This window comes from Chiloscyllium punctatum, chromosome 48, assembly GCF_047496795.1.
Source record: "Chiloscyllium punctatum isolate Juve2018m chromosome 48, sChiPun1.3, whole genome shotgun sequence".
Taxonomy (NCBI): domain Eukaryota; kingdom Metazoa; phylum Chordata; class Chondrichthyes; order Orectolobiformes; family Hemiscylliidae; genus Chiloscyllium; species Chiloscyllium punctatum.
This window is the reverse complement of record NC_092786.1, coordinates 23,761,340-23,784,278: the sequence shown is the minus strand read 5'-3', so window position 1 is coordinate 23,784,278 and position 22,939 is coordinate 23,761,340. Positions and strand designations below refer to the sequence as shown.

The 22,939-nt window shown below is 41.4% G+C and overlaps 1 protein-coding gene across 8 annotated transcripts in view; it reads left to right on the top strand.

The window, feature by feature from the left end:
* The first annotated feature begins 10,386 nt into the window (after positions 1-10,386).
* arnt2 (aryl-hydrocarbon receptor nuclear translocator 2) overlaps positions 10,387-22,939 on the top strand; it is a 454,524-nt gene continuing 441,971 nt past the window's right edge. For 3 of the 8 annotated variants that reach the window (XM_072564844.1, XM_072564842.1, XM_072564843.1), the window contains exon 1: positions 10,389-10,556. In XM_072564844.1, coding sequence (XP_072420945.1) covers positions 10,423-10,556 — 134 coding nt within the window. In that variant the 5' untranslated portion in view covers positions 10,389-10,422. Of the gene's footprint in view, positions 10,557-22,939 lie in introns of all 8 variants that reach the window. The other 5 variants (XM_072564841.1, XM_072564840.1, XM_072564847.1 and 2 more) reach the window with 3 other exon arrangements.

Genomic DNA, 22,939 nt, shown 5'->3' with positions numbered 1-22,939 from the left:
TGGCTAATCTCTGTATAACTGTGAGCACAATTTCCACTTGGAATTTCTATTTTCTGTCAGAAAGACCAATGAATGTCAAATAAGGTTAATTTTTCATTCTCACAAACTGCTGGATCCTGATACCATGGTAACAGTTAATGTTAATGGACCTCAAAGCAGCTTTAATCCCAGGAGTCAGAAACAAGTTCAGTCCTCTGATTGGTGAAGCCATCTCAATATGACGCTTGGTCTGCAGTCGAATGAAGAAATAAATGGCATGGAAGAAGTGGAGTCATCTATACGCCAGCACCTTAAATACAAATTAGTATTCTGTCAATAAATCACTTTAAGCCCTTAAGAAAAATGCAAATTTTACCATGAAAAGAATACAAAAGAAGTGACTGGTGTGCATACAAATGTAATTTATTCTCAATCACGTGTGAAATCCATTAATCAAGAGCTTTATCTCTATTTCTAAGTAATTATTTTGAAGAACTAATTTCTTCAGGAGTTTATTAAACATTTTATACTGGAATAATTAATGTTTAACTATAGCAGCTGCCCTCCCCACCAACACCTCTCTCCCCACTCCCCTCACCACCAACCTGGCATCAACCACTTCCCATCATTCATAGGTGTTAATTACAAAGGAAATACTTACCATGTATCAAACATGTTGATTACTCCAGACAGTTCAATAAATTCTTCCACTGTATTTGGCCATTGAAAAGTGAGAGTGGAATTCAATGCAACATGGGTTGATTGGGATGAGGAGCAAAAGAAGTATTGCAGGAAAAGCTGGGAAACCCATGAAAGAGAAAGGAGTGGAAGGATGCTCTGACATATGAAAATCAAAAGACTTTGGGTCGGTGAAGGCTCATGTGAAGCATCAACACCGGTGTATGCCTCTTTAGCCAAGTGATCTAGTTCCATGCAGTTAGCTGTATGAAATTAAGATTGAAAAAAAAATACAAATAGATACAAACATGTGGAATGGGCATATAAGTGACAAATAAATTTAATGTAGATAATTGTGAGGTGGTTTAATTTGATGGGAAGGAGAAGGAGGCCTCAGTGGGGTAAGTTGAAGTATAAAGGGATGTAGGGCCACAGAATAGCAAATTGTTCAAAATGGCATTGGATGTAAATTTTCAGGACTGAAAAAATTAAAAGCTTAAAAGATTAAATTAAAAATTAGCAAGATGGAGACCCAAAATGGTGCTGAAATTCTTCTGGCCATTCAGTGAGGTCCATTGTACTCTTGGAAGGATATCAGAGCAGGCATTTCCATGCACACAACAGCAGCATGTACAGTTTATAGATCATGATATCACTCAGTTTCACTCAGGTATTATAGCACAGAAGGATGCCATTTGGTCCAATTAATTTCACCAGCTTTCTACAGAAATTCTGCCCTATTTTTCTGCTCTTTCCTCATAATCTGGCATGTTCATTTCCTCTCAAGTTCCTCACCCCCTCATCAAAATTCCCACCAAAGGCAGCAAGTTCCAGGCCATTATCACTTATATTATATCCACCTCCATGCATCTCTTTCTCACATTTTAAATCTGTTCTTGTCAGCTACTAGGAACAGGTTTACTTTGCCTCCCTTATCTAAACCTGTTTTAAGTTTGGACACCTCTATCAATCTCCCCCTCAATCTCCTTTGCTCCAAGAATAACTGAGCTTCTCCAAGCCAACCTTGTAACCAAAATCCCTCATTGCTGGAACCATCTTTGTTAAATCTCTTTTGTGCCCTGTGAAGAACCCTCACTTCATCTTGCCTAAAGTATAGTGGCCCAGAAATAGATGGATTAGACCTTACTGTGGCTTAAATCAGATATAACTGATTCAGCATATCTTCACTGCTTTTGTACTGGATTCAGCCACTAGTATACATTTTCTTCTTACATTTTAGTTATCTGAATTTTCTGAGTTGAGGGAGACGGTGGAAAAGTTAGAACTGTTCTTATTGGATCAGAAAAGTCAAGAGATTACCTAATAAGAAGTTTTCAAGATGTAGTTTTAGTTGAGTGTAGAGATAAAGCAATTTCCTCTGGTGAGTGGGGCAAAAAGTGAGATCATATATTTCATATCTTGAATACTGTTGATTAGAGAGACATGTTGCTGAAGCTTCTGTCTCACATTCATCACAAAAAATTCAAGAATGCCAAATTTCAGACCATCATAATAATTGCAGGTGGAAAGATTATTGATTGGTTGACAAGTTTGGAAAAAGATCCGGAAAAAATGAGAATAGTATTTTTTTCACCTAGAAGGTTCTTAGGATTTTGAATGCTTTACCTGAAAAAAAGAAATTGGACAGATAATTGCAGAAGAGGAGATTACAGAATTACAAAAGATAGAAGTGGCACAAAGCAAAACAGCTCTTTTGAAGAGGCCTCGTTGTCTTTTATTGAGCTTAAGGTTTTTAGGAAGTGTAGTTTACTTCCAATTGTAACCCTTACATTCATTTTTTTCTTAATTTCTTCCATCTTCTTTTGAGAACCAATATTTCTGCTCAATGTTCCTCATTTCTACTGGGCACATAGCATTTCTTGAACTCTGGCAGTGATGTAATGTTAATGTAATGTTAATGATGTAATAGTGAAATAAAACTAATCAGCTCTGACTTTTCATCCAGAGAACATCAACAGTACTTATAGTTTCTCCAGATGTAATTGACTGCAATAACATTTATAAGGATCAGCTTTGCTCAGCTGGTGACACAGTCAATTCTGAACTAGCTCTACATTGTATAAACATTTGTTTGGTTTTCTGTGAAATTCTTATCACACTCAAGGTTAATTAGCAACTACTATCAATTGTGGGATCACATCTAATGTTGAACACTGCTTTACATTTGGTTGTTTTTCTGCCTACCTCACAAATTAGTAATTTGATATATGAATTTTTGTGGTGATGTGATGTCAGATTTCCATGAATGATTATTGTACATGACCTTATAGGTAAGTTGTGATCTTTTCAGGACTCAGCTTGACTCCATAAATTGTGTAAAGTACCTGTATTCGGATGTACTAACATCTGGCCAACTTTATGGTGCATTGCTCTCAATTCCAGCTTTCTTGGTTCTCTCCCTGGCTTCAAGCCAATGGTGGTCATGATTTTCCTCAACTACGTCACAGTTTTGGATAAGCTAACTACTCTTTTGCACCCTGTCCACCTTCTATTAAAACATAGCCTGTTCATTTTAGGGCCAAAAGATAAATGCAGGAGTTTACAATGACTGAAGAGTATTTTAATGTTGTCAACAGTGAAAGTTCCTCATAAAGCTTCACTTTTCAGTATCTGTTTCTGGCCTCAAGTTTGCTGAACACTTCTACCACTGCTAGTATTTGAATGGGTTAATGATTTTTCTATATTGCATAAGATCTTTGAAATTTAGGAAAATTCTGAGCTTTCGTTTGGCTCCTGCCTCACCACAAATGGAACTTACCCATTTTGTGGGCTCTATCAATTCTTTTTCTTTCAATTCTTGGAGTTATTTTTCTATCTTTCCTTTCAATTTGATCAGTACTTTATGTGGATATGAATAATTGGTTTCTTCTTTGGATCAATTGTGATATGGTACTCACACCTTTAAAGCATCCAACTGTCAGGGTAAAACTGTCTATAGGCATTCTTGCTTCTGATTGGAGGATGCACTGATGGGAAGGTGATGGCCTAGTGGTATTATCCTTGGACTATCAACCCAGATGATGTCTGGGGACCTGGTTCAAATCCTGTCACAGAAGCTGGTGGAATTTGAATTCAATAAAAATATCTGGAATTAGAAGTCTAATGACAACCATGAATCCATTGTTGGAAAAACCCATCTTGTTCACTAATGCCCTTTAGGGAAGAAAACTGCCATCCTTAACTGGTCTGGCTTACTTGTGACTCCAGACACATGGCAAAATAGGGATGGGCAATAAATGCTACCTAGTCAGTGACACCCTTGTGAATGAATAAAGAGTTCTACCTTCAACCCTCAATGACATATCCTTCATTTTATTGTTGACTCTCATGGCTGCAACTCTTTACAATTGTTCATCTACAGGATAGCAAGATTATCTCTTTCAGCAATGTTCACACTGTCTGTGTATCCCTCTGTTTTGGATTGTTCCTGATTGTTGTATCTCATTTCCTCTGTATGCAGAATGTCATTCTGTGGTTTAGAGCATCTTATTTTAGTATCTATTTTCCTTCAAAATTTCAGTAATGATCTTCTGTTATAGACTGAGCAGGATCATGTTATTGTGTATCTGTGCTCTCACATCAATCTTCAGATTTAGTTTTCATTTTCTTTCTGATTCAAATGTCTGTCTAAATTTCTTTTCTTTGGGATGTATCACATCCACACATTTTGTGCAGTTGCATTCTTCCAATGCTTATTTTGTCTACAAACTCACCATCAACCAAAAACATGGATATTTTGGTTTCTTATTCTGCTTGTGGTAACGTGATCATTTTTAAAATTTGTTCTTTCCATACTTTTCAAGTGATTGGGCTTTCTAGAAGATCTGTGGTTTGTTCTGTTTGTAAGACATTTCTTTATGTCTATGAACAAATATGGTTGTTCACAGATCTTTCTCTCTGAATGGTGTGAATTCCTTTGCTGTTTCACTACATTGACCTTGCTACCTTTCTCTCGGCTAAATTTAAAATTAACTTTTTGGGAGTCAGCATCTCAGTTCTATTTGTGGCTTCATGTGGACTAGTAGCTTGTGGTATTGATTGTCTTTTCCAATGAGACATGTTTGTACGCTAGGCTGTACAGAGCAACAAAATGAGCTATTTTACCAACTACTTATCCATTTCCAGGAATTTACACTTGCTGGCTACATTGTTTAGTTTTGTTGAGAAATTACCAATGGGCTCACTTGGTTCCTGACTCAGGCTGTGAAATTTGTCTTGATGGACCTGCTGAGTTGATTTTTTTCCTGGAGGTATGCACTGAACCTCTCAAAAATGTCTTTTAGGATTTCACTATGATCTTCACTGATCTCTTGGTGACTAAACTCATCTAACATTCTGGAAAATCTCAGCAGGTCTGGCAGCATCTGTAAGGAGAGAAAAGAGCTGACGTTTTGAGTCTAACTGACCCTCCGTACAGATGCTGCCAGACCTGCTGAGATTTTCCAGCATTTTCTCTTTTGGTTTCAGATTCCAGCATCGCAGTAATTTGCTTTTATCATCTAATATTCTGTCCATAAATGTAGTTCACCATTTCCTCTCCACAAATATTTTAGAAAACTTCTAATATCAGTGCTTCTCAAAGCTTTGACTTCTGGCAAAAAGCACTTCACAACCAGTAAAACTGAAAAATAAAGGTACTGGAGCTCCACGTTTTGGTATTCAAGCTGAGCAGTATCATTTCCTAGTTGTAATGTCACATCATCAGGAAGCTGTTCTTCATACAAGTCACTCAGCTGCTCTAATTCAGGTTGACTTTTTTTTCTGAATTGAATTCAGCATTGTCATAACTGAAAACTTTTACTTACAGACACACTTGTTGCCACCCTGTTGTATCTTGCGGTTGCCAGAAGTTGTACTTAAGGAAGATATTCCTGGGAATACATCCACGGAAGTTATTTGAGTGGATCACCTTATTGGAATTGTACTATAGACCCCGCAATAGTCAGTGGGAAATTGAGAAACAAATTTGTAAGAGGAACTCAGTTATCTGTAACAATAATAGGGCGGTTTTGGTAGGGGATTTTAACTTTCTAGACATGGACTGGAGCTGCCATAGTGTTAAGGGCTTGGATGAAGAGGAATTTGTGAAATGCGTACGAGAAAATTTTCTGATTTAGCGAGTGGATGTACCTATTAGGAAAGGTGCAAAACCTAACCTAGTCTTGGGAAATAAGGCAGGGCAGGTGACTGAAGTTTGGGGCCAATGACCATAATTCTATTAGTTTTAAAATGGTGATGGAAAATGATAGGCTGGACCTAAAAGTTGAAGCTCTAAATTGAAGGAAAGCCAATGTTGATGATATTGGGCAAGAACTTTCATAAGTTGACTGTGAGCGGATATTCGCAGGTAAATGGACGGTTGAAAATTGGGAAGCCTTCAAAAATGAAATAACCAGAGTCCAAAGGCAGTATGTCCCTGTTTGGGTGAAGGGCAAGGCTGGTAGGTATAGGCAATGCTGGATGACTAGAGAAATTGAGGTTTTTATCAAGAAAAAGTAAGCATATGTCAAGTATGGACAGCAGAGATTAAGTGAATCCTTAGAAGAGTATAAAGGCAGTAGGAGTGGACTGAAGAGGGAAATCAGGAGGGTAAAAAGGGGATACAAGATAGTTTTGGGGTTAAGGAAAATCCAAAGGGAATCTACAAATATATTTAAGGACAAAAGGGTAACTCGGGAGAGAAAACAGTCCCTTAAAGATCACCAAGGTAACCTATGTGTGGAACCATGAATATTTTGCAACAATATTTACTGTGGAGAATGATATGGAAAATTAAGAATGTAGGGAAATAAATAGCAACATTTTGAAAAATGTCCACATTGCAGAGCAGGAGGTGCTGAATATCTTAAAAAGCGTAAAGGTGGATAAATCCCTGGGACCTGACCAGGTGTACCATAGAATTTTGCGGGAAGCTAGGGAAATGATTGCTGGCCCTCTTGCTGAGATACTTGTATCACTGATAGCCGCAGGTGACGTGCTGGAGGTTGGCTAACATGGTGCCATTATTTAACAAAGATGGTGAGGAAAATCCAGGGAACTATAGACCAGTGAGCCTAACATCAGTCATGGATAAGTGGATGTAAGCTTGCTCGCTGAGCTGGAAGGTTTGTTTTCAGATGTTTCGTCACCATACTAGGTAACATCATCAGTGAGCATCCGGTGAAGCACTGGTGTTAGTGACCTGCTTTCTATTTATGTGTTTAGGTTTCCTTGGGTTGGTGATGCCATTTCCTGTGGTGATGTCATATCCTGTTCTTTTTCTCAGGCTGTGGTAAATGGGGTCCAATGGTATGTAACTTGTTGGAGGGAATCCTGAGTGATAGGATTTACGTGTCTTTGGAAAGGCGAGGACTGATTAGGGACAGTCAACATGGCTTTGTGGATGGGAAATTGTGTCTCACTAAAATGATTTGAGTTTTTTTGAAGAAGTAAAAAAGAGCACTGATGAAGGCAGAGTGGTGGATGTGATCTGCATGGACTTCAGGAAGGCATTCAACAAGGTTCCTCATGGTAGACTGATTAGAAGGTGGAATACAGGGAATATGAGCCATTTGGATACAGGACTGATTCAAAGGTAGGAGGCAGAGGATGGTGATGGAGTTTTACTTTTCAGACTGGAGACCTGTGACCAGTGGTATGCCACAAGGATCAATGCTGGGTACAATGCTTTTCATCATTTATATAAATGATTTGGATGTGAACATAGGAGGTGGAGTATTAAGTTTGCAGATGACACCAAAATTGCAGGTGTAGTTGAAAGCAAAGAAGGTTAACTCAGAGTACAATGGGATCTTGTTCAGATTGGCCAGTGGGCTGGGAAGTGGCAGATGGAATTTAATTTAGATAAGTGTGAGGTGCTGCATTTTGGAAGGGCAAATCAGGAAAAGGCAAATCAGGGCAGGACTTATATAGTTAACGCTGAAAATGTGTTGCTGGAAAAGCGCAGCAGGTCAGGCAGCATCCAAGGAACAGGAGAATCGACGTTTCGGGCATAAGCCCTTCTTCAGGAATGCCCGAAACGTCGATTCTCCTGTTCCTTGGATGCTGCCTGACCTGCTGCGCTTTTCCAGCAACACATTTTCAGCTCTGATCTCCAGCATCTGCAATCCTCATTTTCTCCTCCTTATATAGTTAACGATAAGGTCATGGGGAGTGTTGAACAAAGAGACCTTGGAGTGCAAAGTTCCTTGACAGTGAGTCACAGTTAGATAGGATAGTGAAGGTGTTTAGTATGCTTGCCTTTATTGGTTAGTGCATTGAGTTGGAAGGTCACTATGTGGCTGTAAGTGACATTAGTTAGGCCACTTTTGGAATAATGTGTGCAATTCTGGTCTCCCTGCTATATGAAGGATGCTGTGAAGCTTGAAAGGGTTCTGAAAAGATTTACAAGGATGTTACCAGGGTTGGGGTTGTCAGGAAGAAGCTGAATAGGCTGGGGCTGTTTTCTCCAGAGTGGTGGAGGAGTCCAATATTAGATGGCATGTGTTTAAGGTAGAGGGGTAAGATTGAAAAGGAACCTGAAGGGCAACTTTTTCATAGAGAATGATGTGTGTATGAAATGAGCTGCCAGAGGAAGTGGTGGAGGCTGATACAATGACAACATTTAAAGGGCATTTGGATGGGTATATGAATGTGAAGAGTTTAGATGGAAATGTGCCAAATGGCACTAGACTTGTCTAAGATATCTGGTTGACATGGACGAGTTGAACCAAAAGATCTGTTTCCATGCAGTACACCTCTGTGACTCTAAGTCCCAAATAGTTAGACATTTCCCCAGAGACATTATTGATATTGAATATTTCTCCATGTGCTGTGTGATCATAAGATCCCTACCGTGTGTTCCAGGAAGCAAGTCCACACCGCACCACCCCACCCCCCCCCCCGCAAACCTGTTGAGGATCCCACCAAATCCATTGCACTACCTTTTCCCTGCACCTCTGCATGTCTTGTGGGTAATTCCAATAGTCAGCACATCCCTGGACACTATGGGCAATTAATGGCTAACCCATAGGGCATCATGGTGACTCAGTGGTTAGCACTGCTGCCTCATAGTGCTAGGGACCCAGGTTCAATTCCAGCCTTGGGCGACTGTGTGGAGTTTGCACACTCTGTGTCTACGTGGGTTTCCTCCCATGGTCCAAAGATGTGCAGGCCAGGTGAATTGGCTATTCTGGATTGCCCATAGTGTTAGGTGCATTAGTCAAAGGGGAAATGGGTCTGGGTGGGTTACTCTTCAGAGGGTCAGTGTGGACTTGTTGGGCCAAAGGGCCTGTTTCCACACTATAGGGAATCTAATCTAATCCACCAACGACAGTGTTGTTTTGATACGGTGGTAGTGATCTGCTATTCTGGATACGTGCACCTAGCTAACTTATTTCTAAATCCTTTTGGAATCACTTATTCTGATGTATTATTGATCAGTCCAACAATCATTTCTTTCCCAAGGATGATATTTTTATCAATAAGAAGAAAAAAATGTTGAAAGAGAATTTGTTATCATACAGAATACTACCCCAGAATACTAACATTCACCCTCTGCTGGGGACAATCTGGAACGACTGGAACCAGATTCCCCCTCCCCCAGAGGGGACAATGCTGATCCATCTTCCCCTGGGAGACAATCCCAATCTCCATCCCTGACAGGACAATCCAGATACCCCTCCCCCGGGAAAATAATCCATATTCCCCTCTCCCTGGGGGACAATCCAGATTCTCCTCCCCCACTGGGGTCACTCCTGAAAATCTGCTCCCCTCAGAAATCACCCTCCTTCCCTGGAGAAACAATCCAGAAGCCCCCTCTCCCGGGAAAACAATCCAGATTCCGCTTCTCCCGGGGGGACAATCTTGATCCATCGTCCCATGGGGGACAATCCCAGTTCACCTCTCCTAGGAGGACAATCCAGATCTCCCCCTCCTTCACCACACCACCCCCCCATGGGGACAATTCACATACCCCTCCCCCTATGGGGACAACCTAGATACCCCTGCCCCCATGGGGACAATCCAGACACCCCTCACCCACCCCCATGGGGACAATTCAGATACCCCTGCCCCCATGGGGACAATCCAGACACCCCTCACCCACCCCCATGGGGACAATTCAGATACCCCTGCCCCCATGGGGACAATTCAGATACCCCTCTCCCACCCCCCATGGGGACAATTCAGATACCCCTCTCCCACCCCCCATGGGGACAATTCAGATACCCCTCTCCCACCCCCCATGGGGACAATTCAGATACCCCTCTCCCACCCCCCATGGGGACAATTCAGATACCCCTCTCCCACCCCCCATGGGGACAATTCAGATACCCCTCTCCCACCCCCCATGGGGACAATTCAGATACCCCTCTCCCACCCCCCATGGGGACAATTCAGATACCCCTCTCCCACCCCCCATGGGGACAATTCAGATACCCCTCTCCCACCCCCCATGGGGACAATTCAGATACCCCTCTCCTACCCCCCAGAACAATCCAGATCCCCTTCCCCTGGGGAACACTCCTGAAAACACCCTCCTCCCCAGGGAACATTCCAGATTTCCCCCTCCCATCCCCATCCCAGGAACAATCCAGAATTTCCCCCTCCCGCTCAGGGAACAATCTCGGCCGCCCCTGCCCCCGAGAACAGTCCAGACGCCCCCTCCCCCCACTACCACCCCGCAGCCCCGCCCACTCCGATCCGGGTCCTGGCGGCAGCTCCGCGGCTGCGCAGTGCACGCTGCTTATTGTGCTGGCTTTGGCCATGGCCGCCGAGATGAGCTCTGAGGTTCCCGAACCGGTGGCTCTGACAGCACCGAGTAACCCTGTGACACCTGGACCCGGGCAGGTGAGGGTGATCGGAGCAGTGCCTGCCCGCGGAGGGAAGCGGCGCTCGGGGTAAGACCTTTAAACGTACCCCCGGCTTCAGCTCCATTTAAACCCAGGAGCGGGCATAGCGGCGGTAACTGAGGGATTGGTGCTGGAGTAACCAGGGGAGGAGCCAGGGTAACTAGAGGTGGAGCTAATGTAACTAGAGGCGGAGCCAGTGTAACTAGAGGTGAAGGTTAAGGGAACCAAACCCATGTTGACCAGTGAGGGCCCTGGTAACTATGGGCGGGACGAGCCTGGGTAACTCGTGGGGGGCCATGGTAACGAGGGCGGGCCTATGATAACTTGGGTGGTGCTGGGTAACTAAGGGAGGAGCCAGGGTAACTGGGGGGCGGGGCTTCAGCGATTGGTGCGGTGCTGGTAAAGAGGTTCGAAGGGCTGGTAACCAAGGGTGGTTCAAGTCAATGGGAAGGGCCTGGCAATGTGGGTATGTTCAGGTTTGATGCAAGTGTCTGGGGTGTTTGGTAAGTGGGCCCATAACCAAGTGGGATATGAGAGTGTCTGTGGAAAGGAGCCAGGGTCATTGGACTAGTATTATGGATAAGGTAAAAGTATTATGGATAGTTAAGGTTAACTGAGAGAGGAGTCACAGTGGTTACAGCTGCAGTAGGATTATATCTTGTAGATGGAACGTTGAGGCAACCTGTTTGGAAAGGGACGTTTGGTGACTAGTTGGACACTTTGTAAGGGACATCAAGGTTCAACAACAAGACTGTGAGAAGTAGAGTGGTAACCACAAGGTGGGCCCTGTTATTGAACAAAAGTAAATAAGTTCTGTTATCTCTGATCCCTTTCCTTAGATTGGAAGTTTGTGTATGGCATTCCATTACTAAGGGAAAGTGAAAGGGGAAAACCAAGGAATGATAGAACATTTAGTTGATAGTGGATAAGGGAATGCCTATTAATAATATTCATTTGGATTCCTCGGTTACATTTGTTAATGCCCTCCATAAGGAACTGAAACATTAAAGTTGAAACTCATGAAATTGAAAGCAAATTATTGATCTGGTTAGAAATTTGGTTTAGTGGCCAGAGGCAGAGAATATGGATAATAGGGCAGGTACTTTTATTATTAGAATGCAGTGTTTCCCAAAGATCAATAAAAAGCCACACATCTAAATTTGTCAATGATGTAAAGGTAGGTGGCATTCCAAGCAATGTACATAGTACCAAATTATTACAAGAGGTATTGATAAATTAAGTGTAGGGGAAAAGCTGTAGACAAATATGATTTAATCTATTTAGATCTAAAATTGGTGAAGAGAATCATTTTGAAATTGTGAAAAGGTTAAAAACAGTAGAGGTCCAAAAGGAACTGGGAATCCAAGTATATATGCTATTAAGTCATCACAATAATGAATAAAACTAATGATACACTGGTTTTTCTAACTATAGGACTAGAATTACAATGGGCTAAAAATTATGCTTCATCTATATAAAACCCCATGTTGTGGAGGTGCTAGTGTTAGACTGGGGTGGACAAAATTAAAAATCTCACAACACCACGTTATATCCAACAGGTTTATTTGGAAGTACTAGCTTTCAGAGCACTGCTCCTTCATCAAGTAACTAGTGGGGCTGGATCATAAGGTACAGGAGTTGTAGCAAAAGATCACTGTGTCATGCAATTGAAACAATATATTGAACAAACCTGTTAAATCTTTCATCTTTTAGAATGGGTTGCAGGTTTCATTTGTGGTTCTGGAAAAACACAGCTGGTCAGGCAGCATCCAAGAAGCAGGAGAATCGAAGTTTCAAGCATAAGCTCTTCATCAGGAACATTCCTCATGAAGAGCTTATGCTCAAAACGTCGACTCTCTTACTCTTTGGATACTGCCTGACCGGCTGTGCTTTTCCAGCACCACACTTTTTGACTCTGATTTCCAGCATCTGCAGTCTTCACTTTCTCTCTGCAGGTTTCAGTTCATTCATATGTAAAACCCAGAACTTCTTTTAAGTCACATTCTCGAGATAACTTAAGGTTTTGTAGAAAAAAGTCACAGCTTAGCCACTGTATTAAACGCATAAGGCTAGAGTCTGTCTGTATCCCAATCTTGAGTCAGACTGGTTCTATTTATAAATTCTGACTTTGGAAAATGTTATACGTATTGACTGCCTGTGGGTTGTGTGCCTTTTGAGCAAAAGTAGGATGCATTTGCAAATACAATTCTGTAAATGCTAATTCACCCCATGGGTGTCTGTGTGTGTCTGTGTGTGTGTGCGCGCGCTGCAGTGGGGTCACCTGTAGTGTGACATGAACCCAAGGTCCCGGTTGAGGCCATCCTCATGAGTACCAAATTTGGCTATCAGCCTCTGCTCGCCAAATCTGTGCTGTTGCATATCCTGAAGTCCGCCTTGGAGGATGATCACCCAAAAATCCGAGGCCAAATGTCCTGACCGCTGAAGTGTTCCCCCACTGGGAACAATCCCTGTCTGGCGATTGTTGTGCGGTATCCATTCATTCGTTGTTGTAGCATCTGCTTGGTCTCACCAATCTATCATGCCTCAGGGCATTCTTGCCTACAGCATATGAGATATACAAAGTTGGCCGAGTCACATGAGTACCTGACTTGTATATGGTGGGTGCTGTCCCCATGTGTAGTGGTGGTGTCCGGATTGACATTCTGACATGCCTTGCAGCGGTTGCCATGACAAGTTTGTACGGTGTTGTGGTCGATGTTGTTCTGATGGCCGGGCAGTTTGCTGCGAGCATTAGTCTATTTAAGATTTGGTGGTTTTTTTCAAAAGGCGAAAAGTGGAGGCTTAGGGAAGGTCTTGGGAAGGTGCTCACCGTCATCGGTAATGTGTTGCCGGCTGTGGAGAACATGGTGTAGTTTCTCTGCTCCCAGGAAGTACTGGACAACGAAGGGTACCTTATCGGTTGCATCCCATGTCTGTCTCCTGAGGAGGTCATTGCAGTTTCTCACTGACTCAAGATTGGCATTCGGATTAATCCCACACTTTAATACATTGTCTGAGCTGAGATGTCATTTTTTTTATTAAACCTTAAATTATCTTCAGAATGTGACTTAAAAGAAGTTCTGGGGTTTGCATATTAATGAACTGAAACATGCAACCCGTTCTAAAAGATGAAAGACTTACCGTATATAATCAGGTAAAAGTTGATCTTGTATAAAAGTCAACCCCTTAATTTTGGCCATATGTTTCATGTTTACAGCCCCTCAAAACTAGTGCCTGTGTAATAGTCGGCCCTACAAACTGAACCTTTAAAAATGGTCTAAACAATTCAACTTTTACACAAGTATATACGGTAACAGCATTCTAGGTTTGTTCAATATATTGTTTCTATTGCATGACACTGTGAACTTTTGCTATAAATTCTGCGTCTTGTGATCCTGCCCCACTAGTTACCTGATGAAGGAGCAGTGCTCTGAAAGTTAGTACTTCCAAATAACCTGGTGTTGTGATTTTTAATTATACAGAACCCAGTCAAGACCACATCTGAGGGATGGTGAGCTGGTCTAGATGCCATACTGTAAGAAGAGTAGACAGTGTAAAAAATTATTTTAATAAATTTGTTTGGACATGTTATGACACTCCTCCATTACAGATGGGACTTGATCTTGGACATTCTGGCACAGAGGCAGGGGCACTACCACTGTATGACAAAACTGTTAAGGAAGTGTTGACCAGAATGGTACCTGAATTGCTAGGGTTAAATTATGGGAGAAAAAGTAGGGCTGTATCAGTTGAAATTTAGATGTAAGCGATGACTTCATCAAAGTTTTTAAATTATTAAAACAAACAAATTGTATGGATATAGAGAAACTGTTTTCACTAATTGGCAATTCTCGGGCAAGAAGGTGTATTTAAAAAATTAGAGCCAAATGTTTCAAGTCTAAAATAAGAAATACCACTGTTCAAAAATATGTTTTATTTGCAGATTTTAAGAGAGATAAAATGAATAGGAAGGTAACCAAGCAAATTCAGTGACTAGAACCAATTTTATTTTAGCCACAAGTCATTGAGGCAACTTATAAATAAGGTACAGTCAAACTAACAAAAGATCCATCGTTATTTATGTTTTGAATTCGCATCTCATTACAGGAGAAAGGGTTGCTGATCGGTTGTCAAATGACTAATTTTCTGAGTTTTTCCCATGAAGAAAGCAATGGGGAACAGTAGACTCCTAGGTCATTCATAAGCTTTTTGTTTTGCAGAGATTGAGTACATTATGAATATGCAATTAATAAGATCAACTGATTATCTTAAATTAGTGGCAGGATTGTTCAACAAGTGTTTCCCAATTGCATCTTACAGTAGGTGTTTTGTCTTGAGTTTTGCAACTGTCATTTGGTGAGTATTGTTTATATCTAATTATGAACAACTAAATTGCCACTTTATTCGCTCAACTAATTGCTACAATACGTACCTGGCATTACACTTTCAATATATTGTCCGTTTGAATGGTTGGAAGGTTGGACTGGTGGCAACATCCTGTTACAGGAAAATATCTCTTACATAGTTGAAGCTAAACTTTTTGAGCATTTACCCTTGAGCATTAATGAGCTCCCTTTTTCTCCTGTTGTATGAGTTGTTCAAAATTGATGGTTGGAAATTTGGCATTCTTCCACTTGTCCTTTTTCATTGCAAGACAAAAATCTTTGGCAACATGTCTATTTTCGATCATGGTATTTAATTTCTGAATATGTTGAATTCTCATTTGACTCCATTGACAAAGTGCATGTCATTTAAGAAGCAGTATTTTATTTTGAAGTACTCAATATGTGAGGTTTACAGGGATGATGTATTCCTCACCCAGGTTTTAGCTTTGTTCTGGAAGTTTGCTGGTTACCTAATGAGCATTTTTCCATTCATTCATACATTAACTGTAATTAATTTCACACTGTTTTGTGTTTTTGTGGAAGGATGCTGCTGTCCTGTCAAGTGTCATGCTTTTGTTCTTGTAGTGAGTTTGTTTTTGAGTTACAGAATGTGCTTCACTCCAAGTATTACTGATATTCCATAATTGATTTGAAAGATTTATTTCCATATTTACTTCTGCTAAGTTTGTGCTGTCATGTGTTTAGGAAAAACAACCACAATTTTAGAGCTAAAGATTTCTCAATACTCTGTACAAGAAAACTGAGTTCCATACATATGAAATCCATTATCTTTTCACCTTTGAATCTCTTCAGTGACCTGCACCCAGGGATTAACAGTCATTCTAATGATTTTACTGCTATGCATTAAGTGTCGCCAGGTGTTCTGTTCCATCATTTTAGGAAGATTGAGACTGTCAAAGGGATTGTAGTTTTGACCGACTCAAATGGCTATCAAGATTTTAAAAATATCTCAAAGTAATAAGGTACAGGATAAAAATCATTCATGTCCTATCCTGTTGAAACTCTTTTTGTCTATTAACAATATCTCTGACGCTATCGCAGAAATGGTATTGAATTCTGTGCCCCTTAGAAACCCATGAAACTGAATATTTTGGATAGTTCGTTTTACATTGAATGTGCAAGCTCATGTACTTTGTGCGAGAGAGTCAAACATCCTGAAAGGGAGCCTGTGAGCAGACAGTGCTTTATTTTTCTTGTATGTTTGTCTTGGGCATTTTTGTGCTTCAGAATTAACGTGCTTCCCTGTGCTTTGAGTAATCACTTTTTTTAAAATTTACGGGATGATGGCCTTGCTGGCTAGGCAGCATTTATTGCCCATGTCTAATTGCCTAGAGGGCAGTTAGGAGTCAACCATGTTTCTGTGGGTCTGGAATCACATTCAGACCAGATCAGGTAAGGATTTCAGTTTCCTTCCCTAAAGCACATTAGTGAACCAGATGGGTTTTTCCAACAATCGGCAATGGATTCATGGGCAGATTCATGGTCATCATTAAACTTTTAATTCCAGATTTTTTTTATTGAATTCAAATTCCACCATTTGCCATGATAGGACTCGAACCCAGGTTCCCCAGAATATCTACTGGGTCTCTGGTTAACAGTCCAATGATAATATTACTAGGCCATTCCTTGCTGTAGTATATTCTTTTTGTGACCTGTAGAAAGCACGTGGGTGAGAATAATTGGTTTAGTTTTAACAAAATCAGCTTTTTGCACAAGTATTTTATTAAGCTTTGTTTTTCATCACTTTTGTCATCCAGCCTTTTGAGCACATTGAGCTGCTGTCTTGAACCACTGGTGAAGTTATAGCAACACTGCTGTGAGAGAGAAAGTTCAAGGATTTTGACAGCGGTGTAGTTACCAGTCAGGATGGCATGTAACTTGGAGAGGAGCTTGCTAGTTGGGTTTAGAAGATGCTGTTTGGAGAGTCCTTGCAAGTTATTGCAACTATGTTATGGAGGACAAACACAGGCACTCAAAATAGAATGGGCCAGTAGGTGAATTTATTTTCAATATTCCCAAAAAGCCTGGGAAAATTCAAACATGGGGCCAGTCAGTCAGAGAAAATTTGCTGGTAGAATGGGCAATATTGGTGAGGAGGGGCTCTTCCTATCATGTGTTCGGTTCTCTCTCATGCTTACTGAAATAGGTTCATAGTGAGCCTTTTGCTGGGATGCATTTTTATCAAGGAATCTAGGACTGGGAGACATCGTCAGGAATTGAGTCTATTAGGTTGTCATGAGGATGTGGGATGTGGTGAGCTGGTAGTGTGTCAGTGTGAAAATGTTGCTAAAGGGAGAGAGTGAGGAATGTGATTGCAAGGAAATGGAGGAGCAATGCAGTGATTTCAGTGAAGAAAAGTCTATTGGAGGGGTGAGGGTGGTATTGCAGAAGTCTTCAAAGAGGGGAATGCTGCAAGCCTGTGGAGGAGATACATGGTCTGTCAAGCTTGATTGACTGTGTCATGAAACTTGAAAGGGTTCAGAAAAGATCACTTCCCTAGTTTCTCACAGAGTTCTACGGTACACCTGATTAGATCCTGGGGATTTATCCACTTTTATGCATTTCAAGACATCCAGCACTACTACTTCTGTAATATGGACATTTTTCAAGATGTCACCATCTATTTCCCTACATTCTATATCTTCCATGTCCTTTTCCACAGTAAGCACTGATGCAAAATACTTGTTTAGTATCTTCCTCCATCCCATGTGGCTCCACACAAAGGCTGTCATGCTGATCTTTGAGGGGCCCTATTCTCTCCCTTGTTACCCTTTTGTTGTTAATGTATTTGTAAAATCCCTTTGGATTCTCCTTAATCCTATTTGCCAAAGCTATCTCATGTCCCCTTTTTGTCCTCTATATTTCCCCCTTAAGTATACTCCTACTGCCTTTATACTCTTATAAGTATTCACTCAATCTATCCTGTCTATATCTAACATGATATGTTTCCTTCTTTTTCTTAACTAAACCCTCAATTTCTTTAATCATCCAGCATTCCCTACACCTACCAGCCTTTCCTTTCACCCTTTCAGGAATATACTGTCTGTGGACTCTTGTTATCTCATTTCTGAAGGCTTCCATTTTCCAGCCGTCCCTTTACCTGAGAACATCTGCCCCCAATCAGCTTTTGAAAGTTGTTGCCTAATACCGAATTCTTCTAATTCTACTCCTACATGAGTCCAGATACTGTATATCAACACGTACAGGAATTATTGTTGTTTCATGACTGCACCATCTGATAGGATGAGATAAGAATGAATACGGAGCTCATGAAAATCAAAGCATTCCTCTTGAAAACATCTCAAGAAGAATTCTCAAAAAAAAACTGTGCCCTAGTACACACTACTATCACTTTGCATCAGTGGTGAAAGTGGTAAATGTTTAAGGTGGCAAGTGGGGAAAAGGCAGGGGATTGGCATTAACTTAAAATGCTGATAGCTAGTGAAAACGTGATAGTCAGAATTGCTTCCTTTTGCATTGTAACAATTCTGAGATATGTTCAAGTGGCTGTTATGTCCTGGATGTTTTAAAGCTTCTTGAATCTTGCTGCACTCATCCAGGCAAGTAGAAAGTTTTCCATCACACTCCTTAATAGTGCCCAGGTTTGAGAGTTAGGCAATTGGTTATTTATTGAAGTGTTCCAAATCTCTGATCTACTCTTGTACTCTAAAAATATTTGTAATACTAGCCCAATTAAGTTCCTGGCCATGCGTAACTCATAAGATGTTGTTGGTGGGGGATTCCGTGATGGCGATGCCTTTTAATGTAATATTGCCTCGGTTAGATACACTCTTGTTGAAGGTGGTCTTTGCTTGGCACTTGTATGATGTGTATGTTCCTTGCCATTGTTCAGGACTTGCTGGATTAGGCATGGACTGTTGCAGGTTTTGAGGAGTTGCAAGTGGTGTTGAAAGATTACAAATATGAATGAATGTTCCCTCTTCTGACCTTGGAAATAAAGTTATTGAAGGAACTGAAGGTGTTAAAGCCTTCGAGACTACTCTGAATAAACTCCGAAAGTGTTATGTTGGGGCTGAAATAATAGAAATAATTGTGGTGTAGGGACTTGTCCCTTCCAATACCTATTGATTTGGATTTTGTTAAAAGATATTAACAGAGTAAGCAAATGAGATAAGATGTGGGAAATGAAGTATAACGTGAAAAATGTGAAATTGTTTGTTTGTCAGGAAGTTTAAAAAAGTACATTATTAAATGGTGGGAGAATGCACAGGGATATAATTGTCCTTGTACATGAATTGTAAAAGGTTAGTATGCAGAAAAACCAATAGAATTTATTGTGAGGGAATTGAATGCAAAAATAGGGGACTGTTTCAGCTATACAGGGGACCTTTTAAGGAAGGATGTGATTGTGCAGAATTAGTTTTTTTTAGATTCCCTACAGTGTGGAAACAGGCCCTGCGGCTCAACAAGTCCACACCTACCCTCTGAAGAGTAACCCACCCAGACCATTTCCCTCTGACTAATGCACCGAACAGTATGGGCAGTTTAGCATGGCCAATTCACCTGACCTGCACATTTTTTGGACTGTGGGAGGAAACTGGAGCATCCAGAGGAAACCCACGCAGATACAGGGAGAATGTGCAAACTCCACACAGATTGTTGCCCGAGGCTGAAATCAAACCTGGGATGCTGGTGCTGTGAGGCAGCAGTGCATACCGCTGAGCTCACTGTGCTACCCAAAAGGTTTGGAAAGGGTTACGAAACTAGTACCTGAAATGGTCGACTAATGATGAAAAATCAGATAGACTTAGCTTATTTCTGCTGGAGTTCAGAAGAGTAAGGGGTGACTTGACTGAAACATGAAATCTTGACAGGTTAGATGTGGAAAGGATAGTACCTCTTATGAGAGAGCTTGGAGTTAGGTGTCACTGTTCAAAAATCGCTCAATTAAAACAAAGATAAAATGATACATTTTCTGAAGATTGAAAGTTTTTGAACTCTCTTGAGAGGCCTTGAATATTTTTAAAGCAGAGTTAGATTAGATTACTTACAGTGTGGAAACAGGCCCTTCGGCCCAACAAGTCCACACCACCCCGCCGAAGCACAACCCACCCATACCCCTACATTTACCCCTTACCTAACACTACGGGCAATTTAGCACGGCCAATTCACCTGACCACATCTTTGGACTGTGGGAGGAAACCGGAGCACCTGGAGGAAACCCACGCAGACACGGGAGAATGTGCAAACTCCACACAGACAGTCACTCAAGGTGGGAATTAAACCCGGGTCTCTGGTGCTGTGAGGCAGCTGTGCTAACCACCGTGCCACCCTCTAGATTCCTGTTAATCAAGGAGGTGAAAGTTTAGTAGGAATTTGAGGTTACAAGCAGATCGGCTATTATCTTATTAAATGGTGTAGCAAGCTTGAGATGTCAAATGGTCTCCTCCTCCATTGATAATTTGTATAAATAAATACTACTTGATGTCACACTTAGGGTGTATCTAGTAGAGTTGATGATGGGGAGCCAGTAAATGTGGTTTATTTTGACTTTGAAAAGGCTTTCAAAAAAATCCCACATGAGTGTGTATGTGTGTGTAAAATTAAAGCACATGGGATTGGGGTTAGTTTATTGAGAGGGATAGCAAACGATTGGTAGACAGGGAACAGAGTAGGAATGTAAAACGTCTTTTTCAGAATGGCAGGCTGTGACTAGTGGAGTACTGCAGGGGTCAGTGTTAGGACAAAGAAGGCATTTAGCATGCTTGCCTTCATTGCTCAGATCTTTGACTATAGGAATGAGGCAACATGTTGACGTTGTACTAGATGTTGGTGAGGCCTCTTCTAGAGTACTGTATGCAGTTCTGGGCGCCGTGCTATAGGAAGGATATTATTAAATTGGAAAAGGTTCAGAAAAGATTGACAAGAATGTTTCTGGGAATGGAGGGTTTGTGTTATAAAAATAGACTGGTATGTAGGTGGTTGAGGGGTGACTTTATAGAATTTATAAAATCACAAAGAGCATAGAAAAGATGAATAGCCAAGGATCTTTACCTTAAGATGGGGGAAGTTCAAAACTTATAAATAAGGTGCAAGGACAAAGTTTAAAAAAAAAACTTCCACAGAAACGGACTCTACAAACACATAAAGGACAAAAGAGCAATTAGGGAGAGAATAGGATTCCTTAAAGATCAGTAAGACATCCTATGTATGGAACGGCAGGAGATGGGGGAGATACTAAATGAGTATTTTGCATCAGTGTTTACTGTGGAGAAGGATATGGAAGATAAAGAATGTTGGGAAATAAATAACGACATTTTGATAAATGTCCATATTACAGACGAGGTGGTGCTAGATATCTTAAAATACATAAAGGTGAATAAATCCCTGGGACCTGACCAGGTGCACCCTAGCACTCTGTGGGAAGCTAGGGAAGTGATTGCTGGCCCCTTGGGTGGCACGGTGGCACAGTGGTTAGCACTGCTGCCTCACAGTGCCAGAGACCGTGGTTCAATTCCTGCCTCAGGCGACTGTCTGTGTGGAGTTTGTACATTCTCCCTGTGTCTGCGTGGGTTTCCTCCGGGTGCTCTGGTTTCCTCCCACGGTACAAAAATGTGCAGGTTAGGTGAATTGCCCATGCTAAATTGCCCATAGTGTTAGGTAAAGGGGTAAATGTTGGGGAATGGGTCTGAGTGGGTTGTGCTTCGATGGGTCGGTGTGGACTTGTTGGGCCGAAGGGCCTGTTTCCACACTAAGTAATCTAACCAATCATCAATAGCCACAGATGAGGTGCCAGAAAATGGAAGTGCCACTATTTAAAAAAGATGGTGAGGAAAAGCCAGGGAACTAAAGACCTGTCAGCCTGATGTCGGTGGTTGGCAAGCTGTTGGAGGGAATCCTGAGGAACAGAATTTACATGTATTTGGAAAGGCAAGGACTGATTAGGGATAGTCAGCATGGCTTTGTGCATGGGAAATCATGTCTCTCTAATTTGATTGAGTTTTTTGAAGAATTAACAAAGAGGGTTGATGTGATATGTAGGGACTTCTGTAAGGCATTTGATAAGGTTCCTCACGATAGACTGGTTAGCAAGGTTGGATCACATGGAATATGCCTTGAATGTAGAAGACAGGGTGGTGGTGGAGGATTGCTTTTCAGATTGGAGAACTGTGACCAGCGGTTTGCTACAAGGATTGTTGCTGGGTCCACTGCTTTTCATCATTTATATAAATGATTTGGATGTGAACATAGGAGGTATGATTAGTAAGTTTGCAGATGACACCAAAATTAGAGGGTTAGTGGACAATGAAGAAGGTTACCTCAGTATAAAGGAACCTTGATCAGTTGGGCCAATGGGCAGAGGAATAGCAGATGGAACTTAATTTAGATAAATGTGAGCTGCTGCATTTTGGAAAGGCAAATCAGGGCAGGACTTATAGACTGGGGAAAAAGTGAGGACAGCAGATGCTGGAGAATCAGAGTCGAAGAGTGTGGTGCTGGAAAAGCACAACAGGTCAGGCAGCACCCGAGGAGCAGGAGAGTCGATGTTTTAAAGACCTTGGAGTACAAATTCACAGTTCCTTGAAAGTTGAGTCACAGGTAGATAGAGTAGTGAAGAAGGTGTTTGGTCAGCTTGCTTTTATTGTCACTGCATTGAGTGTAGGAGTTGGGAGGTCATGTTATGGCTGTACAGGATGTAGGTTAGGCCACTTTTGGAATATTGCATTCAATTCTGGTCTCCCTGTTATAGGATGTTGTGAAACTTGGAAGAGTTCAGAAAAGGTTTACAAGGCTGTCAGGATTGGAGAGGCTGAATAGGCTTGGGACTATTTTCCCTGGACTATCTGATCTGAGGGATGATCTTATAGCAGTTTATAAAATCATGAAGGGCATGGATAGGGTAAATAGACAAGGTCTTTTCCCTGGCGTGGGAGTCCAAAAGTAGAGGACATAGGTTTAAGGTGAGAGGGGAAAGATTTAAGAAGGAGCTAATGCCAACTTTTTACGCAGAGGGTTGTGGGTGGATGGAATGAGTTGCTTGAGGAAGTGGTGGAATAAGGTACA